At 46.1% G+C, this 23,485-nt stretch overlaps 2 protein-coding genes across 3 annotated transcripts in view; one reads left to right on the top strand and one right to left on the bottom strand.

The window, feature by feature from the left end:
* The window catches only part of LOC310700939 (adhesion G-protein coupled receptor G4-like), a gene marked incomplete at its 5' end in the record, with an annotated part of 51,154 nt that overhangs the window by 6,839 nt on the left and 20,830 nt on the right, over positions 1-23,485 (bottom strand). The window contains 11 exons of the mRNA XM_083490896.1: positions 811-1,079; positions 2,000-2,112; positions 3,202-3,305; positions 4,926-4,971; positions 7,125-7,238; positions 9,267-9,416; positions 9,674-9,839; positions 12,579-12,789; positions 16,928-17,046; positions 19,838-19,970; positions 22,377-22,519. Coding sequence (XP_083347022.1) covers positions 811-1,079; positions 2,000-2,112; positions 3,202-3,305; positions 4,926-4,971; positions 7,125-7,238; positions 9,267-9,416; positions 9,674-9,839; positions 12,579-12,789; positions 16,928-17,046; positions 19,838-19,970; positions 22,377-22,519 — 1,568 coding nt within the window. The remainder of the gene's footprint in view (positions 1-810; positions 1,080-1,999; positions 2,113-3,201; positions 3,306-4,925; positions 4,972-7,124; positions 7,239-9,266; positions 9,417-9,673; positions 9,840-12,578; positions 12,790-16,927; positions 17,047-19,837; positions 19,971-22,376; positions 22,520-23,485) is intronic.
* The window catches only part of LOC310701490 (uncharacterized protein), a 56,504-nt gene continuing 41,087 nt past the window's right edge, over positions 8,069-23,485 (top strand). The window contains exons 1-2 of one of the 2 annotated variants that reach the window (XM_083492454.1): positions 8,069-8,332; positions 8,680-8,867. The gene's annotated coding sequence lies outside the window, so the exon portion shown is untranslated. Of the gene's footprint in view, positions 8,349-8,679; positions 8,868-23,485 lie in introns of both variants that reach the window. The other variant, XM_083492453.1, reaches the window with a different exon arrangement.

Genomic DNA, 23,485 nt, shown 5'->3' with positions numbered 1-23,485 from the left:
ACTTGCAGGAAGCAGCGGCCCCCGCCACAGCCGCTCCCTAGGAACTAGTGTGCCATCGCGACCAAGAGACACAGAAAGACATTTCTCCCACAAATATGCCCAGTCCCTTTTGGGAAGATCAGGAGGCAAGTGATTCAGCCGCGATTGCTGCACTGCAACTCTATTATTCTAACTGGCCTTTCAGAGATATTTCTCTGCTGCTCCTGACTTTTAATCACACTTCTTCTGAACCTCCGCTCTTTTTTGTTTTGTTTTTGTGACTGTGTGGAACCCAATCTACTGATTGATTGATTGTGTGGCGGTAGTACATTGTTTATCGCTTTTATTTTACGGATCAATGGTCTCGTTAGATAGTAAAATTCATGTTCAATTGCTGTTTTAAAAAGGGGTTGTTTTTAAAATGGATTAATCCATTTTGCAATACTTTCTATGGGAAAGCACGCCTTGGTTTTGGAACGTTTTGGTTTTGGAACGGACTTCCGGAATGGATTAAGTTTGAGAACAAAGGTACCACTGTATTGATGGAGACAAAGAGAGACAAAACAGATAGAAGGACAGACAGAGAGACAGAGAGAGAAACACACAGAGAGAGAGAGAGAGAGAGAGAGAGAAAGAGAGAGTGAAAATCGGGTAGAGAGGCAGAGAGACAGATGGGACGCCCCTCTGCCTTCCGCAGGGTCTTAATGCCACCTCCTGCACCAAGGGGGAAATCACATATCCCCCCTCCGCCCACTGCTGGTATATGGCCCCCAGAAGATTCCCTGTGAAGTAATATGGCCCTAAGATGGGAAGTGCCCCCCCTGCACTTACCCCAGCCAGCCAGGGAAACCTTGAGCATGTAATGCGGGACGTAAGTGTTGAAGACCCTGACCAGCGCATAGTACATGTGGACGGCTTCCAGGCCCATCCAGGTGAAGGCAGCCAGCAGGAAGTAGTGGAGAGCCACGGACACGGCGATGCAGAGGCCGCGCACCTGGAAAGAGGCCAGCCAGGAGTCCAGCAGGAAGGTGAGGTTGAGCAACAGCAGCGCAGAGCAGAGGTGGACGAGGATTCTGGACGGGTCGTCCCCACGGAGCTTGCTGGAACGAAAGAGATGAAGGGCTCGTTCGCCCCCTGTGCCCAAGACGCAGCCCCTTTAAGTCCCCCGTGTGAAGGGTCTAGAGCAGGATGCAGCCCTGGAGTTAGGGCATCGCAGGCACCAGGGGAGTGGAGCCAAACAACAACAGACCTATATTTAAAATAAAAAAATTCCTTCCAGTAGCACCTTAAAGACCAACTAAGTTAGTTCTTGGTATGAGCTTTCGTGTGCATGCACACTTCTTCAGATACACTGAAACAGAAGTTGCCAGATCCTATATTTATACCTGCTGAGAGAAGCTCCATAAAAAAGCAACGGTACCAAAATGAATGGACGTGGGTGGTGCTGTGGGTTAAACCACAGAGCCTAGGACTTGCCAATCAGAAGGTCGGCAGTTCGAATCCCCACGATTCGAGCTCCTGTTGCTCGGTCCCTGCTCCTGCCAACCTAGCAGTTCGAAAGCACGTCTAAGTGCAAGTAGATAAATAGGTACCACTCCGGCGGGAAGGTAAACGGTGTTTCCATGCACTGCTCTGGTTCGCCAGAAGCGGCTTAGTCATGCTGGCCACATGACCCACTAGCTGTATGCCGGCTCCCTCGGCCAGTAAAGCGAGAGGAGCGCCGCAACCCCAGAGTCGGCCATGACTGGACCTAATGGTCAGGGGTCCCTTTACCTTTACCAAAATGAATTATTGTGAAAATAAGTAATTTGGGGAGGGAGGTGGCAAATTTTGTCCTTGCTGAGGGCACCGTATTGCCAAAGGCTGCCCCTCCTGCGTGGCAAGAACCCCACGCCGCTTGCTGCAAGGATGGCGAACCACAAACCAGATTTGGCCCTGGAAACAGGCTTATGTAGCTGTATAAAATCTAAGTAAATAAACGTTGCTGTCGGATAGAAAATGGCAGGTGGGTCCTACTTACTCGATGGAAAGGTACACCACTAGAGCCAAGCCGAGGAAGATGGAGGAAAAGCCACATCCCATGTGGGAGACCAATGTTAAAATCGTATCCTCACATCCCGTCCGGTATATGTCCTAGAAACCAGGGTGGAAGTCAATAGCCTCTCATTGGAAGAGTTGGTGAGGAAACAGACCCAAAATGATATCTGTTTGGGCATTGCTGACTGAGGTGTGAATTTTTTGGCTTCTTTGGATCATGATTCCCCTGCCCCACTCCCGCCCCCCCCCACGCCCCCCCAAAGTATTCTGTGAAATTTGGAGTGAAAGGAAAGATTCACATGGGACCTAAGGATCAGGGTGAACCAATTCTTTCTTCAGCTCATCCTTGTTCCTGCATTCTGAAACCTCGCAACTCATGCTTCTTTACTGCAAATTTTGGAATGCCTGTAAGTGAGAGACTGTATGTGTGCAAAAACAGTTTGCAAAACCCTCAGGAGCACACTTTCCACGCAATTTTGCAAATTCCAGAAATATAACCTCCAGAAGTAGTAGTATCACAAGTTCTGGCATTTCACCAATGTGTGTGTGTGTGTGTGTGTGTGTACACAAGTGAGTGATTTGGATCAGGCCCAAGGCACTATGGGAGAAGGTTGAATCCTTTCTCCCTGTGCCATTTTCCTGGTTGAAATTGTTTCCCAAAATCTGCTGTTTGCACCAGCAGATATAAACATAAAGATACCAAACTATTACACTAATACCAGTTCGTTGCTTCAAAATGATCCAATGACATCATGGCTGTGGGATGGGATTTGACTTGTGGGGCGTGGACGGTGGGCACATTTTTTAGCCACTATACCAACTGTACCAGGCCAACGGTACTGAATCCACAGCTGAACCCCAGCCCTCTTGTCTGATGTTGAAGATAGGATTTTAAAAGAAATACAACCAGTGTTGTTTTTTCTGGGGGGATGCAGGGGTACACATACCCCTAAACATTTGGTGAATCTTTGTACTTTTGTCCATTTGCTGTATTTATTTTCCCTGATTGGAACTATAAAATGGTGATTTTCTTGAGTCAAAATGAGAGTACCCCTAAACATTTTTTTAGGGGGGGAAAGCACTGAATAACAACTATAGAACTGAACGAAAAGAGACATTCCGCGCTGTCCTTTGCAGGAACCACACGGGGCAATTAGTTCTGACAAATCAGTGACAAAAGCTTACCAGCAAGACTCCAAAATGGGTCAGGTGGCTGCAGTTGCAGATTGTGTAATTTGCGTTTGTGCGCTGCACCTCACACCCTGATGTATCCCAGCCTCCTTGGTTATCTGCGCAGCAGGGAAGAGAAGAGATTTCATCTGCAGTTACTCGTCCCTCACCATTTATAGATCTTTTCCCAACAGAACACGGGGGATGTGTGACTCTCTGCAGAGACTCCTGCTGACTTGGGGCTTAGCTGCAACCATCACAGGGAGGGGCGGAGAGGCGCTAAGCTTCTCATGCTCCCACCATGCACTTCTCAGATCGCCCACTTAAGACTGCTGTTGGTAAACTTGTGGGAGAAAGAAACCTTGAACGTTGTGCTTTACTTGGCTGCATCCCTTTTAAACAGAGGCATAATTCTCCCTAGAGCTGTTGCACTGGAACTTTGAAGTACAGACACACATTTGAATGCATCAAAATATTATTTCAGTTACAGCTCCCCTCAAGCTACTCCTTCAAATCATGCAATTCTCAGCTAACTTTGAATTTGCTGCATTTTTGCCTAGAAGTCTTGACCTAAATACTGAATTTGTTCTAGGATTAATGAAAGAGGGTCATACTGAAGTGACTAACTTTGGAGCAAACCTAACATTTCGCCCTCCATCCCGGTTTTGATTTGTTGTCTGTGTCCAGCTGGTGAAGTGTTAAATGCTCTCATGGACAACAGCTAAAACCATAAATCAGAACTTAACCGCTTATTATTACAGTGGTACCTTGGTTCTCAAACGCCTTGGTTCTCAAACAACTTGGAACCCAAACACTGCAAACCCAGAAGTAAGTGTTCTGGTTTGTGAACTTTTTTTGGAAGCTGAACATGCTCCATTTTGAGTGTTACGCTTCCGATTTGAGTGCCACGCTTCCATTTTGATTGCCACACTTCTGTTTTGAGCATCACGCTGAGGTCTGTCTGTTTTTGCTATTTATTTTGTGTTTTTGTTTTGTGGCTTTTTTTTGTTTTGTTTTTGTGACTGTGTGGAACCCAGTCCAGCTACTGATTGATTGATTGGTTGATTGATTGTGTGTGTGCGACTGTAGGACATTGTTTATTGCAGGTTTCCTCAGCCCTCCAGATGTTTTGAGACTACAGTTCCCATCATCCCTGACCGCTGGTCCTGCTAGCTAGGGATCATGGGAGTTGTAAGCCAAAAACATCTGGAGGGCCGAGGCTGAGGAAGCCTGGTCTATCGCTTTCATTTTATGGATCAATGGTCTCGTTAGATAATAAAATTCACGTTATATTGCTATTTTTAAAAGGGGTTGTTTTTAAAAGTCTGGAACTCTGGTTTCTCTTCAGATCGTATAAATCTTTCGCCTTTTGCCAATGTAGGTCTTTCAAGACCGGTGTTATGTGGTCTCGGCAGCCGCCCCCAGTCACCAGTCTAGCTGCCGCATTCTGGATTAGTTGTAGTTTCCGGGTCACCTTCAAAAGTAGCCCCGTGGAGAGCGCATTGCAGTACTAGTTAAAGTTAAGGCAGCTGCATTTGACACAGCTGGCTTCTGCTCAAGAGGACTTCTGCTGGAGGAGAAGATATCAGCGCAATGATGCCCTGTTTTCATAGCGCTGGGAAGCAACAGCAGGGAAGGCCTGTTTGCCTTCAAGCGCTCTCTGTGGGCTTCCCAGGGACGCCCAGTACACCAGACTAGTTGGACCTTTGTTCTGGCCCAGAGCAGAGCTAGCTACTCACCGTTCTTCTTAAAGTTCCAAAATACACAGTGCACAGATTCATTGCCCTGAAAAGCAAAAGGAATGGCTTAGGACAGTGGTGGCGAATGTATGGCACATGCGGCAGAGCGGGCATTCGGAGACCTCTCTGTGGGCACACGCACCATCGCCCCAGCAGGGCCGTTGCTGGGGGCTGGCAAAGTGGGCAGCCGCTCCCCCCCCCAATTGAAAACAGACAGGCCGATCAGTTAAGAGGCAGATAGCTATTTATGTTGTTAGCTTTTATGAAAATAATAAGCCGAAGGTGGATGCACACACGAAATAAAGCCAGCCAGGTACTACCAGTCCCGAAGCAAGTTCAGCCTCCAAAATCAGTATCGGTACCTCTAGCCAACCTGCTCCAAAAAAATTAGAATGATAGCATTCTCTTGCAGGACAAATTATTCAGATTTTATCTTGGTGTGGTCAGTGCTTCTCTGCAAGAAGAACATTTCAAGAAATCTGTTCCGAGAGGGGCAGCAGTTACACATTTACTGAAGAAGCCTCCTCTCAGCTTGGTGATTTTGGAAATTACAGACCAGCTTGAAATCCAACAGTTTGGGCTAAAATGGTTGAGCGAGCAATGATTCCATCTCTTTATGACTTAGGGTTGACTTAGGGCTCATCCGCTTGACCCATCACTTTCCCCAGGGGGGAACCCGCTGTTTCCCTCTGGATCAGAGTAAAGTCAAGTGGGTTTTCTGTGGAGTGATGTTTATCCTGATTTAGATCAGAAGGTCGGCGGTTCGAATCCCTGTGACGGGGTGAGCTCCCGTTGCTCGGTCCCTGCTCCTGCCCACCTAGCAGTTCGAAAGCACGTCAAAGTGCAAGTAGATAAATAGGTACTGCTCCGGCAGGGAAGGTAAACGGCGTTTCCGTGCGCTGCTCTGGTTTGCCAGAAGTGGCTTAGTCCTGCTGGCCACATGACCCGGAAGCTGTACGCCGGCTCCCTCAGCCAGTAAAGTGATATGAGCGCCGCAACCCCAGAGTTGGTCACGACTGGACCTAATGGTCAGGGGTCCCTTTACCTTTAACAGGTTGGAAAGGCAAAACCACAGGTAGGTGACCTGTGTGGTCTGACATGTACCTTCTTTCAGCTGATATTATTATTTCATATAGGGGTAGCCAACATCGTACTCTGCAGATGCTACTGAATTATAACACTTCTAATCTCTGCCTATTGGCCATGCTGGTGGGGTTGGGAGTCCAGCAACATCTGAAGGGCACCATAATGGCTGCCCCTGCGTACACCAATAGCCTGCCTTTCCTTCATCACGGAACTGGAGGTTAGCATTCATGGGGTTCTTAGGCAAACTCTCATCAAACAGCAAAACATAATAGAAGAAGAAGAAGAAGAAGAAGAAGAAGAACAAGAAGAAGAAGAAGAAGAGGAGAAGGAGGAGTAGTTTGGATTTGATATCCCGCCTTTCACTCCCTTTAAGGAGTCTCAAAGCGGCTAACATTCTCCTTTCCCTTCCTCCCCCACAACAAACACTCTGTGAGGAGAGTGGGGCTGAGAGACTTCAGAGAAGTGTGACTGGCCCAAGGTCACCCAGCAGCTGCAGGTGGAGGAGCGGAGACGCGAACCCGGTTCCCCAGATTACGAGACTCCCGCTCTTAACCACTACACCACACTGGCTCTCACACTCTCTCTCTAATAATAGATTTATACCCCGCCTATCTGGCTGGGTTTATTTATTTGTTTGTATGTGCGAATGCAGACAATCGTTATTATCCCATATTAAATGGCTGCGTTGGCACTTTGCGACAAAAGGGCAAGGGTCCCAGGGGGAGGGGGCAGCTGTGATGTCACCCGCCCAGATGTCACCCGTGGTGGACCGCTCCCCTGCCCCCACCTTCGTCTGCCAGTGGCAGAGCGTCTGCTTCGCATGCAGAAGTTCCCAAGTTCAATTCCTGATGGAATCTCCAGGTAGGCCGGGGAATTTCCCCTGCTTGAAACCCTGGAGAGCTGCTGCTTCCAGTCAGTGTAAACAAGATTGAATTAGATGCACCACTGGTCTGGCTCCGTGTTCAGGCAGCTTCCTGCATTCTTGAATTCCAACAGCTGCCGTTTAGCATCATCCGCAAGTCAAAGCAAAAGCATCTCTATCTGCCAGCAATCAATGCGCTCTAATGCTGCAGAATCAACACTTATGCAACTGGAGACAACAGGATACCATACCGTCGTTGAGTTTATATGTTGCAGAATTATATTCACCGGCTCCGAGAGGTTCTTAACAACCACATTTTCAACACTGGCGCCCACAACATAGGTGATCAGTTTTTTATTCTTTTCCTGTAACAGACAGGTGCAAAATTTCATAGCTTGGGAGCCAACCATTGGTAAACACAACACAACACAACTCAACTCAACACAATACAACACAACACAACAACACAACACAACACAACACAACACAATACAACACAACAACCCTCTTTTTCTCTTATACATTTTCGGTTGAATGAGCGATTTGCAAGATCTGAATTAACTGTCAACTCTACCAGCTCTTCCTCTCCCACCCACCTCCTCTTTTTCTTTTAAATTGTTTATTAATTTATTAATTTTGGGAATGAAAAACAAGAAACAGTACCCACCAAATTTCTAATAAGTCCACATCCAAACATCTTCCAATATTTGGCTATAATTAAACAACCACTGCCATTTTAAAAAAGGTGATCAATTATTTGTTTCTTAAACTCTTATTATTTTTAAATATAGAAAGCAAAATTTTTTTGTCTGCCCATCCCCCCAACTATCACTCTACATTCTGCAGTTACTGAGCATGCTTACTCTTTGCTGGACTGATTTGGAATAAATTTTCACCCCCTTTTAAGAGTTTTGGTGCTACTTGCTTCTCGTTCTCACTTAGGCTACAATTCTGGTAGGCCTCGCCACCCAAATTAGCCATTATAAGGAGTGCTGTTAAAGTGCAACTGTTAGCAGATGGTTCCTCGGCCCAATTCAAGCTGTCTTCAAGGATGTTCATGGTCTGGACTCCCAAATATCTTCTGCATGTACCCCACCAGCATCAGCTGTTAAAATCTGCTAGCAAAGCCTTTTTCCAGGCACCTTCCTCTCATGAAGTGAGAAAGCTACTTGTCAGGAGCAGAACCTTCTCTGTGGTGGCCTCTGGGGCAACCTTGAGAGACGCGCTCTGTCTTCCTCCCCAGCCTCTTTGACAGAAATAAGGCATGTGGAAACTGAGATTATCTGATTGTTGATATGCCTGATTTGGATCTGTTTTGGAATTTTAAAAACTGTGTATACCGCCTTGTGAACCTATGTGGAAAATCGGAAGGAAGGAAGGAAGGAAGGAAGGAAGGAAGGAAAAAAGAAAGAAAGAAAGAGCAGGCAGTCAAAGGACTATGCTGAAGGCCAGTTGAAATGTGTGAGAATACAGTGGTGCCCCGCAAGACGAATGCCTCGCAAGACGAAAAACCTGCCAGACGAAAGGGTTTTCCGTTTTTCGATGCGCTTTGCAGGACGAATTTCCTTATGGGTTTGCTTCGCAAGACGAAAATGTCTTGCGAGTCCTGAGATTTTTTTCGCTCCCCCCCCTTTTTCTAAGCCGCTAAGCCGCTAATAGCCTTTTAGCCGCTAAGCCGCTAAGCCTTTAATAGCCGCTAAACCGCTAACAGGGCTAATCCGCTAAGCCGCTAATAGGGTTGCTTTGCAAGACGAAAAAACCGCTAGACGAAGAGACTCGCGGAACGGATTAATTTCGTCTTGTGAGGCACCACTGTATTTAGAATTAGCCAAATTGACAGATATAATAAGACAAAAACCCAAAAGTGAAGTGAAAAAGGAATGGGAGTGCCTAAATGAATACCTCAAAAACCAAGATTCGAGGACAGAAATCTGGCTGGGTCTGGAATAACCTTGTGAAGTGAAAGGATAAGAAAGAGGGATTTATATCTAGATGTTAGGATAGAGATGATAAGGAAAACAAGAAAACAGGAAGATACAATGAGAGGTCATGGAGGTGCTGTGGGATTGGTAGAAGTCAATGTTTGTTTTTCTTTTTAGTGTTTATATTATTAACTTGTAAGATATGGATTTGGGTTTTTTTGTATGCTGGTTTTTGTGTTTTGTATATTGTTATTTTCTGATATTTTTCGTGTTGTTGTTGTTGTTGTGTGGAAAATACTAATAAAATTTACAAGAAAGAAAGAAAGAAAGAAAGAAAGAAAGAAAGAAAGAAAGAAAGAAAGAAAGAAAGAAAGAAAGAAAGAAAGAAATGTGTGTGAGAGAGATTCTGGAGCCTCCTCTTGCCATTTGCTTCCTGATCTGCCTGTGCCATTCGGCGGTGGCCATGTTTACCTGAAACGGTGAAGTTGTTCCGAAGAAAGAAAACTGGATCTTTGTGTGATCTTCTGGCTCAAAGGACTGGGCCTCCAAGTAACCCTTCAGCAGTTCTGGCAAAAATATGGATGCCAGGGCCGTTTCAAAGGGTGCCTGGCGGATATCAATCTGCGTGGAAGAGAAAATGTTTGGGGGGCTAGAGTCACCTCCAGACAAAACTACAGATGGTCACATATTGTCACCCTCCTCACACCTGTGTGCCTTTCCAAGTTCCTATGTACATCTAAGCCACAGTCCAGAGAGCAAAGCCCATTTTCACCCCATTTTTCACTGGAAGAGTGGGAGACTTTGACTTAGCAGCCCTCTGGACCTGGCAGGAACTGGTCGTGGGGCAGAAGGACAGAGTCAAAAGAAGGGCCTCTTACCTGTGGATCCATTGCAGAGTCATAGGATATGACCCCAAAAGCAACTCCCTTGAAATTCACGGGATCTGGGCGCATGAGAGCCAAAGCCAGCCTTGGGAGAACGATGGACTCACTTTTCCCACTGAAGTTCAGCTTGAAACCTATTTGTTCCAGTACCTTTAAAATGCTAAACAACAAAGGGAACAAAACAAGTGAGCTTTGCTTTATGGCTCTCACAACTAGACCGTGGGATCCCCTTTCTCTCTCATTATCGACCCATGTATTATTCTATTTGGTCCTTACTACACCAACATACGTGGGACGTGGGTGGCGCTGTGGGTTAAACCAAAGAGCCTAGGACTTGCCGATTGGAAGGTCGGCGGTTCGAATCCCCGCGACAGGGTGAGCTCCCGTTGCTCGGTCCCTGCTCCTGCCAACCTAGCAGTTCAAAAGCATGTCAAAGTGCAAGTAAATAAATAGGTACCACTCCGGCGGGAGGGTAAACGGCATTTCCGTGCGCTGCTCTGGTTTGCCCGAAGCGAGTCATGCTGGCCACATGACCCGGAAGCTGTACGTGGCCCCCTCGGCCAATAAAGCGAGATGAGCACCGCTACCCCAGAGTCGGCCATGACTGGATCTAATGGTCAGGGGTCCCTTCACCATTTACCTGTATGTATGTATGTATAAATTTATTATTTATTATTTTTTATTATTACTACTACCACTGTGAGAATAGGCTGCTGGACTCGATGGGCCATTGCCTGTTCCAGCAGCCAGTCTCTTCTGATACTCTCACTGAATTAAGTGGGCAAATGGAGGACAGAAGCAAATCATGTCTCCTTGTAGCGTTAGGAAGCCTGCCTCCAGTTTCACAGTTTTTCACACCATCTGCTACCCAAAAAGGTGCTGAAGTGAGAAACAAAAACAAAAAAAGACACTTGTTTGGTCCTGGTTTGGAAGCAGCCTTCAGATTTTTCAGTTTGGCTTGTAGCAATTGCAAACTACTTTCCTAGTAAGTGCTTGCATGCTCTTGCATGCATCTTGGATCTAGTTGTCCTAAGGGTGAAGGGGAGGGGATAGAGCAGCCCACACGCCCCTTGCCTGGCATCCGCTGCCCTAGGAATCTGCCTATGACCCTGATGTGAAAAAACAGCCCAATTTAACTAGAGAAAAGGTGCTGTGTAAAAGCTGCTCCTCAGATCGCTACAGCTTGGCAGGCTACAGTAGGAGGGCGAACACTGTGGGGAGAATCACGACACAACCCGGCGCTTTTTATTTGGCAAGTCTATAGTCTATTTTCAGCCCCCCAACATAACGTTTGATTCCCACGTGTTAAAAAATGAGAGGCTGAGGATCCCACATTGCATTTCAAAGACCCTGACAATTTTAGGCACCGCCTCCATATCCCAAACTCATCCCCCTACCATGAGATTGGTTTAGGTCCAGGGTTGAACCAGCAGCCCTTGGAGTGAATCTGGCTGCCAAAATGGATTTGGTCCACAGTCGGCAAGCTTTAAATGAGTTGCAGCATTTTGATTCAATTGCCTCCCCCATTCTGAGCATTTTCACCAGGGGGGATGATAGCGCTTCCACTGCTCTTGGGGCCTGGTCTCACCACCCGCCATGATTCTGTGGAGGATTTCGCCCCGTTGGGGATTCCTAGCTTGCAGGATTCAATCTGTCTTTAACATACAGGGTGACACCACTTCTGGTACATCCTTCTCTGCTCTTCTTAAAAAGTTTGCACCCAGAGATAACTGGTTCTCCAACAGGTTTCTGTTGTGCCCACTATAGTGGGGTGGGGAACTCCCTAACCCTAGAAATTAATAAATGGTAGGGATTTTGATTATTTTGAGTAGTGAAGGGAAGATTGGAGGCCAGTGGAAAAGTACAGGCTAAATTTCCTTTCAAAGCCAGGGCCTCACCTGGGGTTAGAGACATTAACGTGACAAAAAGTGCTGATGGTCTTCTAAGAGGATCTTGGGCCTGGGAGAAAGAAGGTTGCCAGGGTAACTGGGTGTGAAGTGACAGGAAAAGAGAGTCTTTAGCCAGGTGTGCTGGGAAGAGGAAGGAGAGAACCAAGAGGGAGATCCATCTTGGGCAGGCTGGCTGAAGGCTGGCTGGGAGAGATGCTTTTGACTGCTGTGGGGAACAAGTTCCTCTTGAAAGGACCATGCTGTGAGATCCAGACTCCCTCCATGTAGACTGCATGCCATGAAGGCGGGCCCTCCTACACTAGCCCTTCCCTGACAAAGTTTCCTTTGTGAATGTTGGGGTTTGGGTTTGGGGGGAAGGGGTTAATACAAGGGAGTATTAAATCCCCAGCCAGGCTTTGCAAAGCTTGCCCCCTCCAAATGTTTCTGAACTACAACTCCCATCAGCCAGCATGGCTGCATAATGTGGGGGCTGATAGGCGTCAGAGGCAAATGGGAACGGGAGCACAAAAAACCCTGGAGAATAAGCAGCTGGGCAAAGGCTGCCCTAGTAAAGGTAAAGGGACCCCTGACCATTAGGTCCAGTCGTGACCGACTCTGGGGTTGTGGCGCTCATATCGCTTTATTGACTGAGGGAGCCGGCGTACAGCTTCCGGGTCATGTGGCCAGCATGACTAAGCCACTTCTGGCGAACCAGAGCAGTGCACAGAAACACCGTTTACCTTCCCGCCGGAGTGTTACCTATTTATCGACTTGCACTTTGACGTGCTTTCGAACTGCTAGGTTGGCAGGAGCAGGGACCGAGCAACAGAGCTCACCCCGTTGTCGTGGGGATTCAAACCACTGACCTTCTGATCGGCAAGTCCTAGGCTCTATGGTTTAACCCACAGCGCCACCCGCACCCCAAGGCTGTCCTAGTTGCACTTTAAAGTCACACAAGGATCCTTCTTTCCTGTGTGGGTAGCAACTGATTCTCTGGCAAGACCCCTTACCTGTTTATCTGTCCTTGCAAGCCCTGGGCGATGGTAGCCTGTGTCAGAATGATATCTATTATTTGTAATGCTTTCCTCGCCAGCGCCTCGCTGATCTCCTCACAGTTGGCAATTTCAGTGAGCTTGCTCACAAGGACCTCGATTTTTTCCTTACTCAGCGTAGAAGAATTCAGCAGAATCAAAATGAGATCTGCCACTTCCTCAGCGTTTTCTGCAACAGAAAAAAAAAATGCAGGTAGGTTTTTCTTCCTCACGAATGAAGGCATCACCAGGAGGCTACTTGGTATTGGTACGGTGGTACCTTGGGTTAAGTACTTAATCCGTTCCGGAGGTCCGTTCTTAACCTGAAACTGTTCTTAACCTGAAGCACCACTTTAGCTAATGGGGCCTCCTGCTGCCGCCGCACCGCCACTGCACAATTTCTGTTCTCATCCTGAAGCAAAGTTCTTAACCCAAGGTACTATTTCTGGGTTAGCGGAGTCTGTAACCTGAAGCGTATGTAACCCGAGGTACTACTGTATTGGTATGGGGACGAACATGCCTTTCTTTCTCTCGAAGGAGGCAGACCTGGGAATGGTAGTCAAGGAAGGATATAGGCTTATAAGGATCTAGAAACCTGTCTGAACAAGTTGCCTTGCCCAGGGACCTGAAAGACCTTGTTCTCTGGTCTGTGGCTCCTGACCGTGAACGGGTGAGGCAACCCCTGGCCACATTTTTAAGGCTCTCACCATTATCCCAAGGCTCCTTGCTGGATTTCCATCCCCCAAATCTTGTGTGAGCTTGGCCACAGGCAGGGCACCCAAGAACGTGGACCCGTTGTTCACCCCACCCCCAGAGAGCCACGCTCATGAAGTGAGCACAAGTTCAGATTCCTAGCAAAGTTGAAAGCTGTAGTGTTCAGGTGGGATTGCTATGAGGAATTATAAAAATATGGAGCAAGCCATTTGCGTCAGAAATGAAAGCATTGCGTTGACTGGGCTTGAGCCATTTGATATGATTTCTGATCAATCCACACCGCTGCATCTCTGTCCTATTTCTCTTGCTTGACAAGTCACGTACACAGACCAGTTGCCGGTTGCTTCACCAGGCATAAAGATATTAGGTAGCTTTGATTTAGCTTCTCTTGGTTTTGTTAATCTTAGGGCCAGGAAGAGAGTTCACAAGGAGATGATAAAGATGCCCATCTTTCCATGCCATCCTTCCTCTCCTGTTTACTGCTGTTTATGACCTCCGGGGTTTGCTAAAAACATTCCTCCTTGATTCCTATTTTATTTACTCCTATGTATGCATGCTCAGGGATGCGGGTGCCGCTGTGGGTTAAACCAGAGAGTCTAGGGCTTGCCGATCAGAAGGTCGGCGGTTCGAATCCCCGCGATGGTGTGAGCTCCCGTTGCTCAGTCCCTGCTCCTGCCAACCTAGCAGTTCGAAAGCACCTCAAAGTACAAGTAGATAAATAGGTACCTCTCTGGCGGGAAGGTAAACGGTGTTTCCATGCGCTGCTCTGGTTCGCCAGAAGCGGCTTAGTCATGCTGGCCACATGACCCGGAAGCTGTACACCAGCTCCCTCAGCCAATAAAGCGAGATGAGCGCCGCAACCCCAGAGTCGGCCACAACTGGACCTAATGGTCAGGGGTCCCTTTACCTTTACCTTTATGCATGCTCAAGTAGGAAATAGTTTCTTTGTAGTTACAAGGATTTCTCGGATCTGACTTTGTCCCGCGTGGAGATGTTTTTGAAATGCTCAGAGGACATCTGATTGGTTCTTACAAGCACTGTGTTAAAAGTTCTTTTGTTAATAAAGGGACCTGGGCCAGGGTGTGGCAGATTATTATTCGCACTTCCTCCCAGAGTCTTGCTGGCCAAGCCTCGTGTGTATTCTATTAATCAGAGTCCAATCCTTCCTTGCTTTTGGAACGCAACTAAAGCGGCCCGGGAGAACCAGCATAAGAGGAGCCTGCTGCCTCTGAGCACAAGATCCCTCTCCTCCCTTGAGTTTTCCAGAAACTGACATTCAGAAGCATTGCTGCCTCTGACTGTGAAAGCAGGACAAAGCTGTCATGGCTAGTGGCCATCGATAGCCCTCTCCTCCTCCACAAATTCCTTCAATCCTCTTTTAAAGCCATCCAAATTGGTGGCTATCGCTGCCTCTTATGTCAACAAACTCCATGTGCTGCATGAAAGAGGACGTTCTCTTATATGTCCTGAAAACCCCTGACCATTAGTTAAGAACCTTTTAATGAGGGTGAAAGAGGCGAGCGCAAAATATGGTCTGAAGCTCAACATAAAAAAAACGAAGATCATGGCCACTGGGCCCATCACCTCCCGGCAAATAGAAGGGGAAGAAATGGAGGCAGTGAGAAATTTTACTTTCTTGGGCTCCATGATCACTGCAGATGGAGACAGTAGTCACAAAATTAAAAGACGCCTGCTTCTTGAGAGAAAAGCAATGACAAACCTAGACAGCATCTTAAAAAGCAGAGACATCACCTTGCCAACAAAGGTCCGTATAGTTAAAGCTATGGTTTTCCCAGTAGAGATGTATGGAAGTGAGAGCTGGACCATAAAGAAGGCTGATCACCGAAGAATTGATGCTTTTGAATTATGGTGCTGGAGGAGACTCTTGAGAGTCCCATGGACTGCAAGAAGATCAAACCTATCCATTCTGAAGTCCTGAGTGCTCACTGGAAGGACAGATCCTGAAGCTGAAGCGCCAATACTTTGGCCACCTCATGAGAAGAGAAGACTCCCTGGAAAAGACCCTGATGTTGGGAAAGATGGAGGGCCCAAGGAGAAGGGGACGACAGAGGACGAGATGGTTGGACAGTGTTCTCGAAGGTACCAACATGAGTTTGACCAAACTGTGGGAGGCAGTGGAAGACAGGAGTGCCTGGTGTGTTCTGGTCCATGGGGTCACGAAGAGTCGGACACGACTAAATGACTAAACAACAACAACAACAAAGAACTGCAGCCAAGCAACACCTGGAGGTCTACAGGTCCCCTGTTCCTGGTGTTTGAAGGAACGGACAAACAATAACCTCATGACATCATGGATAAGAGGATACAGAGAGGACATATGATAGCCAGTGCTTTCCTTCTAGGGGGGAAAAAGTCGGTACTCACCATGAAGCTGCTACAGTAAGTGCCATTCATTTAACCAGTGCTTTTCTTCTAAAGACAAAAAGGTGTTGGTACTGTGTACCTTCGAGTACCCCCAGAACAAAAGCTATTGGCAAAACCTATTGGTGTTTCGCAACTTTCTGACTAGTTGCAGGACCTTAGCCAGACCTAGCAGAGTAAACACAGAATCCACGGAAGCAATTGGCGACTTGGCTGCAGACAGGATAGACGAAGCAGGAACCAGGAACTTATAGTTAGGTGTTTATTATATACAGTGGACTATTTACAGGAACAGAACACGGATCTTTTGCTAGCTCTCTCATACACAACTCACAACTCCTACACTGACACACAGAACTCTGAACACTGAACTAACACATTCCAGTTGGTAGGCCATTAATTATCACTCCTCAGAGAGAGCTTGACCAATCAGGGAGCTGTCTCCATGCCTCTGTTATCACCAGGCAGACTTACTCCTTCAGATTGCCTTCTGGCTGTCTGCCAAACCTTAATTGACTCTGTGTGAGTAGCTGCATGTATTCAGATTTCCCAACAAAAGCCTGATGATGATATAAAAAATTTCTGTGATGAGCAAATAACGTTCGTTGGCTTTCAAGAAGCTCTGTGAAATTACTGTTAGAAATATTGTTTAAAAAATATGATGTGATTAAGAGTATTTGAGTGCAATATAATATTGGGAAATGTGAGACAAGGATAAAAAATAAACGGAAAATTATCAGACAAGCTGAGGGAAGTTCTGGAAAAAAGGGTTTAAGTTAAAAATGGATGTATAATTTTGTAAAAATGTTTTTTTAGTGGAAAATCTAATAAAAATATTTATTAATAAAAAAACAAACAAAAGCCTGATGATAGCCATTTTCAAATATCTAAAGGGCTGTCCCATGGAAGATGGAGCAAGCTTGTTTTATCCTGTTCCGCAGAGTAGGACCCGTATCCCCATTTTTCCAGTTACAAAAAAAGGAGGAAATTCCAACTAAACATCAGGAAGAACTTTCTGACAGTTAGAGGTGTTCAACAGCGGAATGGTCTCTCCCAGGTGGTGGTGGACATTCCTTCCTTGGAGGTTTTTAAGCAGTGGTTGGATGATCATCTGCCATATTTAATCTAGTTGAGGTTCCTGCATTGCAGCAGGTTAGACTAGCTTACTCTCGGGGGTCCCTTCCAACTCTACAATTCTATGATTGTATGTCAAGCAAAGAAAACCCACTTACCCACTGTGATGGTCATGTTTTTCAGTTCCATGATAGTATTAGGTAGGGTTTGCACCAGCTGGCACGCAGTCAGGTTTTGTCTCCTCCAATAAGCATTTCCCGTGTTGATATTAATCACACTTCAAAATGTAAAGGAGAGAAAGAGAAACCAAGAGAAATTAAGAGCATGCATTACCGAGACCACATAACACCAGTCTTGAAAGGTCTACATTGGCTCCCAGTACATTTCCAAGCACAATTCAAACTGGTGGTGCTGACCTTTAAAGCCCTAAACAGCCTCGGTCCAGTATACTTTGTTACAATATGAGAACATCGAAGCTGCAGCCAGCCAGCTTGTTGACATCATGTGATATGGCTGGCTGTGAGAAAGTAAATTCCCGGAAGTTCACAGGCTTGGAAGTCTGTGTCCAGTGTGTAATTTGAGACCTTCCTGTTGCTTTTGTAAAGGAAGTCTTAACCACTTGTTTGCTGAAGTTTGAAGTGAACGGACATGTTTTCTGTAGTGCTGCAAAGTCAGAAATAAAAGGATGTAAATAGACGTTTCTGACTATCTCCTTTCCCTGCTAGGGAAGCAGGAGGGAGTGGGTGTGCATTTCCCACGCTGGGAAGTGTTGCCTATCGAGACCTAGCCTGGAGCTTGCGGGGATTGCAGCCAGGGAGGTTGCCGGTAAACAAGCCAGGAGCCTGGGAGAGTTGCCAGCTTCTCCCGAAAAAGGCTTGTTTTCCAACATACCTGAAGGAGCATCTCCACCCCCATCATTCTGCCCGGACACTGAGGTCCAGCGCCGAGGGCCTTCTGGCGGTTCCCTCACTGCGAGAAGCCAAGTTACCCACCAGATGTCAAAGAGAACAACAGCTACCAGACTTTTAGAAGACATCTGAAGGCAGCCCTGTTTAGGGAAGCTTTTAATGTTTAACAGACCACTGTATTTTAATACTTTGTTGGAAGCTGCCCAGGGTGGCTGGGGAGACCAGATGGGCGGGGTATAAATAATAAATTATTATTTTTACTATTATTATTATTATTAAATTAAGCAGGACTGTCAGGAACCGTGCTGTATCATTCTGGGCCTGGGGAACAAGGACAGCAGTCGCAGGCTTCAGAGAGCACAGAGGTGCGTTGCATAGAAGCATGATGAAAGCCATCTTAAAATATCTCAGGGACCTACCCATGGAAGAGGGAGCAAGCTTTTCTTCTGTTCTGGAGAGTAGGGCACAAACCAATGGCTTCGAGTTACAAGAAAGGAGAATCCGACTCGACATCAGGAAGACCTTTCTGACAGTTAAGAGCCGTTCAGCAGTGGAAGGGAGAACCTCAGATCATGGTAGACCATCCTTCATTGGAGGTTACTAAGCCGAGATTGAATGGCCACCTGTCAGCCATTGTTTAGCTGTGATTCCTGCACTGCAGAGGGTTGGACTGGATAACTCCAACTCCAATGAGTCTATGCATTTAATCTTGTCTTCCTGTTTGGCTGCCATGGCAAACGGCTGCTTATTGCATCAGAGCCGTCTTGCACGGAATATTTTGAGGATGAGATGGGAATAATCACCCTCCCAAACCCCCCAGGGTCAGGGGGGGCAGTTTTACCCACAGATTGCCCAACACTTGCTCCCAGTCTGGAAGGAATGGGGGGGGGGGGGGCTGGGTGTAAAGCACTGTGGATTTCTTTGGCAACTCTCCAAAGCTGTCGCCATGAGCAACGAACACCTGCTTTTTAAGATGAGATTTGGACTTAATTAACGGGCATGCTCTGAGGGAGGGGAGATAAAGTATTCTGCTAACTGATTCAGCCACTGGGGTGCCAAAGGATTCGAGTGGAAGAAGGATTATCATCATCATGGGACTGGTATGTCGGAATGGAAGGGGGGGTGAGCCTCCATTATTTCCTTTTGATATATTTTCTATTTGCTATCTTACTGGGCAAATCTCCCTGGAAGGACTGCCTGCCTGAAAGAAAGATTACTTCATTATTGTTATGATTAAGGTTTAACTACAGAATTAACTGTGTGGAATTGGTTTATGAATTTTGCAATCACTTTTAATGGATCAATAAAAGAATAGACGATGGAAATTTTGGGTTCTAGCTAAAGTACAGGCTTATTTGTCCTGGAAGGAGATAAAACAAAGAAGTTTGGACACCGTATTTTCCCATCTATAAGACGCCCCATGTATAAGATGCCCCCTATTTGGGGGGACTCAGATTTAAGAAAACGGGGGGAGATGTATCTGTGTATAAGATGCCCACTAATTTTTGACATTATTTTTTAGGGGGGGGAACCTAGTCTTATACGTGGAAAAATACGGCATATGCCTGGTACAAATGGCGGAAAGTCAGATTTCCTCCAGCTTGGGATGTGTCACAGTGGAAATTTACAGGCGTGAGAAGTAAAAGTGAATTGTCACGGACAGATTGTTGGAGTAGAAAGAGGAAAACAAAGAAAATAAACATGAAGGAATTTTTTCCACACAGAATCATACTATATTGGTCTAATCCGCCTGCTAGACGAACTCAGAGGCTGTTAAAAACAAATGAAGGATCAATATCGGAATGTCTTATTGGAACTACCTGGACTAATTAAGAGAAGCAGCAAAATTGTGAGTGAGATCATTGCTCCCCGAACCTCAGAGCATGGAAAGTCAACCAAAGACTTATAATTTGGTATAAAATTTGGATCGTTCAATTATTTTATAATTTGGAATTTTTTAATGTGGCTTTTATTGGATTGTTAAAATGGAAAACTTAATAATAATTATTTTTTAATCTTGTCTTGTAAAAGGCCTTGAAAGTGCTGTTGCTTTCATGTAAACTGCCTTATGAACCTTCACAGAAAGGTGGGGTATAAATGCATTCATACAGGTGAAATGTGTTGAGGTTGAGGAAGAAGAGAGAAGGACCCACAACTCACCACGCTCTGGTAGCAAATTGGTCTCCATTCATCTTGCAGGGCTGAGATGCCACAGTGGCAGGAGCTGTCTCCGGCCACTCGTAGGTCCCCTTGTATTTGGATGGCGGTGTGTGCTGAGAGCACGTCTTTGGGTCTTGGAGCAAGAGCAGACAATGAGAGCCAATCCCACTGGACCCAGCCAATCCAGCATCCTCTCCCCCAACAACCTCTAGAGCACGAAGGCAAGAGCCCTTCCCCCTGTTTTGCTGCCCAGCAAACGAATAATCAGTGGTGGCCGGCTTCTAAAAGTGGAGATTCTAGCTGTCATGGCTGATAGCAGTTAGTCCAGCCTTGCATACATTTGTCTTAACTCCCTTCTAAAACTGCCATTGCATCCACAGTATACTGCTATTGAATTCTATACAGTGGTACCTCTGGTTATGTACTTAGTTTGTCCTGGAGGTCCGTTCTTAACCTGAAACTGTTCTTAACCTGAAGCACCACTTTAGCTAATGGGGCCTCCCACTACCGCCATGCCGCCGCCGCCCAATTTCTGTTCTTATCCTGAAGCAAAGTTCTTAACCCGAGGTACTATTTCTGGGTTAGTGGAGTCTGTAACCTGAAGCGTATGTAACTTGAAGTGTATGTAACCTGAAGAGTATGTAACCCGAGGTACCACTGTATATACAACAGTGAATTTACCAGGCGATGGTAAAGAGATCTCGTCATATACAGTGGTACCTTGGTTCTCAAACTTAATCTGTTCCGGAAGTCCGTTCCAAAACCAAAGCTTTCCAAAACCAAGGCACACTTTCCCATAGAAAGTAATGCAAAACAGATTAATCCGTCCCAGACTTTTAAAAACAACCCCTAAAACAGCAATTTAACATTAATTTTACTATCTAACAAGACCACTGATCCACAAAATGAAAGCAATCATCAATGTACTATACTATAAAATAATTAAGACAGCATTGTTGATGATAAAAATTAAAATTAATTTTTTTCCTTAACTGCACTGACGATAGCCATTGTTCGGATGGGGGGCTTTTATCCATTTCCACAGTCACACAATCAAGCGATCAGTAGCTGAACAGGGTTCCACACAGTCACAAAAACAAATTAACCAAAAAAGCCTCAAAAACAAAAACGCGAAATAAATAGCAAAAACAAAAGCGCCAAACGTAAACCGTTCCGGAAGTCCATTTGACTTCCGAAATGTTCGGAAACCTAGGTGTGGCTTCTGATTGGTGCAGGCAGCCCAGAAACAATAGCTGATAGCTGCATCGGACATTCGGCTTCCCAAAAACCTTCGAGAAACGGAACACTTACTTCCAGGTTTTCAGTGTTTGAGAACTGAGGCGTTTGAGTACCAAGGCATTTGAGAACCAAGGTGCCACTGTATATATACAACAGTTAATTTACCAGGAGATGGTAAAGAGATCTCTTCATACACAGAGATTTATATTGGCCGGGGCTCCACTCACACACCCCACAATGAAAACTGTGTTTACCTTTTCCTTTGAGGGCACAAAGTGCAAAATTGCAACCCAGCAATTCCTTTATTGGGGAGAGAGCCAGCGGGGTGCAGAAACTGGCATGCTCACAGCAACAGATGTTGTGGCAGGGCTGCACCACTCACCTGACCTCTGTTCAACTGAGCCTTGAGGCCACAGACAGCCGGGTTCAAATCCCCTCCCAGCCACATCTTGCACTGTTCACCATCTTTCAGCCTAGCCTACCGCGCAGGGTCATTGTAAGAACAGAAAACGGGAAACTGGCTGTGCTGTTTTGTGCTCCTTGGGGGCATAGCTGTCAACTTTTCCCTTTTCTTGCGAGGAATCCTATTCGGAGTAAGGGAATTTCCCTTTAAAAAAGGGAAACGTTGACAGCTATGCTTGGGGGATGGTCAGGATTAAGAAACCACCATTTTCTGTTTTAGTAGTGTGTCACTTTCCCACAGAATTGTGCCCAAAGTGGCTCACAACAACAAACCAAACAAGCCTTCATTTTAACAACTATGTTCTCAGCAGGCATTTCAAAGAATGTTTTTTGCCCCCTGGTTTTGTGCTTAACTTTTAACTGATTTCTGCAGTGTATCCCTGTATTATAACCTCTCCTGCATTTCTGCTGTAAAGTGCTTGGAAGCTGAGGGGTTGAGCAGTAGATAAAATTGCTAAACTGAAAAATGTACTAGAAGTAACCACCACAACAGTAAGTAAATACAGTGGTACCTCTGGTTACGAACTTAATTCGTTCCGGAGGACCATTCTTAACCTGAAACCTGAGGTACCACTTTAGCTAATGGGGCCTCCCGCTGCCACCACGCGATTTCTGTTCTCATCCTGAGGTAAAGTTCTTAACCCGAGGTACTATTTCTGGGTTAGTGGAGTCTGTAACCCAAAGTGTTTGTAACCTGAGGTACCACTGTACACACACACACACAAAATCAATCAATCAATCAATCAATCAATCAATCAATCAATCCATGCAACACTGTATGAAACAGCACAAATAAGCCAACCTTGATTTAACAGCTTAAATCTGATGGATACATTACCAAAGTAAACGACAGTGACATCTTTAGATTCCATTGAAAGAGTCTTCTCAGTATGACTGCCGTTCAAGGCAGCCAGTAACTCTTCCCTGATGGTTTCTCTGGGTTGGTCAGATGTGGCTTTGATGACAGACTTTGAGGAAAAGCTGAAAGCATGACAGACAGACAGACAGACAGACAGACACTTGCACTTCGTATTGGGGCTCAACCTTGGCATCTCTTTCCAATACAGACTTCTACCTTTGCCCCTAAGCCAGTGCAGAGAGCATTTCCCTCATTTCTGAAGACACAAAGGGAACCCTCACAGATCAGGGATCAGGGGAGCTTCTTCTGGCTCAGAGGATGGCCAGTCGATCAATCATTTATTATACAGTCACAAGGGCATTAAGCTCAAAGGGTGTTGTTGCCAAGGAACGTCCCGTCAACGTCTTTGTCTAGAAATGGTGAAACTGCAACCAAAGCTGGGGCAGCAGCCTTCCACCAGCACTAACACACTAATGATGGAGCTGGTTTGGGAAAGGAGGAGGAGCGTCTCTCATAACTTCCAAGGGGCTTTAACAGGGTTTTCACATTAAGTCCTTTCCGAAGGTTGGTTCCAGTATGTATCTGAACACAATTCAAAGTGTTGGTGCTCACCTTTAAAGCCCTAAACGACCTCGGTCCTGTATACCTGAGGGAGCGTCTCCACCCCCATCGTTCAGCCCAGACACTGAGGTCCAGCTCCGAGGGCCTTCTGGCGGTTCCCTCATTGCAAGAACTGAGATTACAGGGAACCAGGCAGAGGGCCTTCTTGGTAGTGGCGCCCGCCCTGTGGAACACCCTCCCACCAGATGCCAAAGAAGTAAACAACTATATGACATTTAGAAGACATCTGAAAGCAGCCCTGTTTAGGGAAGTTTTTAATGACTGATGTTTTAATGTATTTTTAATCTTTTGTTGGAAGCTGCCCAGAGTGGCTAGGGAAACCCAGCCAGATGGGCGGGTAGAAATATTATTGTTGTTGTTGTTGTTGTTGTTGTTGTTATAATAATAATTATTATTATTAATTGAGTCAGTCAGTCCTTAGGATTTCCACCGTGCTTATTTACTGGAAAAGGCTGCTGGGGTGGGCG

The sequence above is a fragment of the Podarcis liolepis genome, assembly GCF_965112155.1.
Source record: "Podarcis liolepis genome assembly, chromosome: 2".
Lineage (NCBI taxonomy): Eukaryota > Metazoa > Chordata > Lepidosauria > Squamata > Lacertidae > Podarcis > Podarcis liolepis.
Note: the sequence above shows the minus strand (reverse complement) of the source record. Positions and strands in the feature narration are given on the sequence as shown.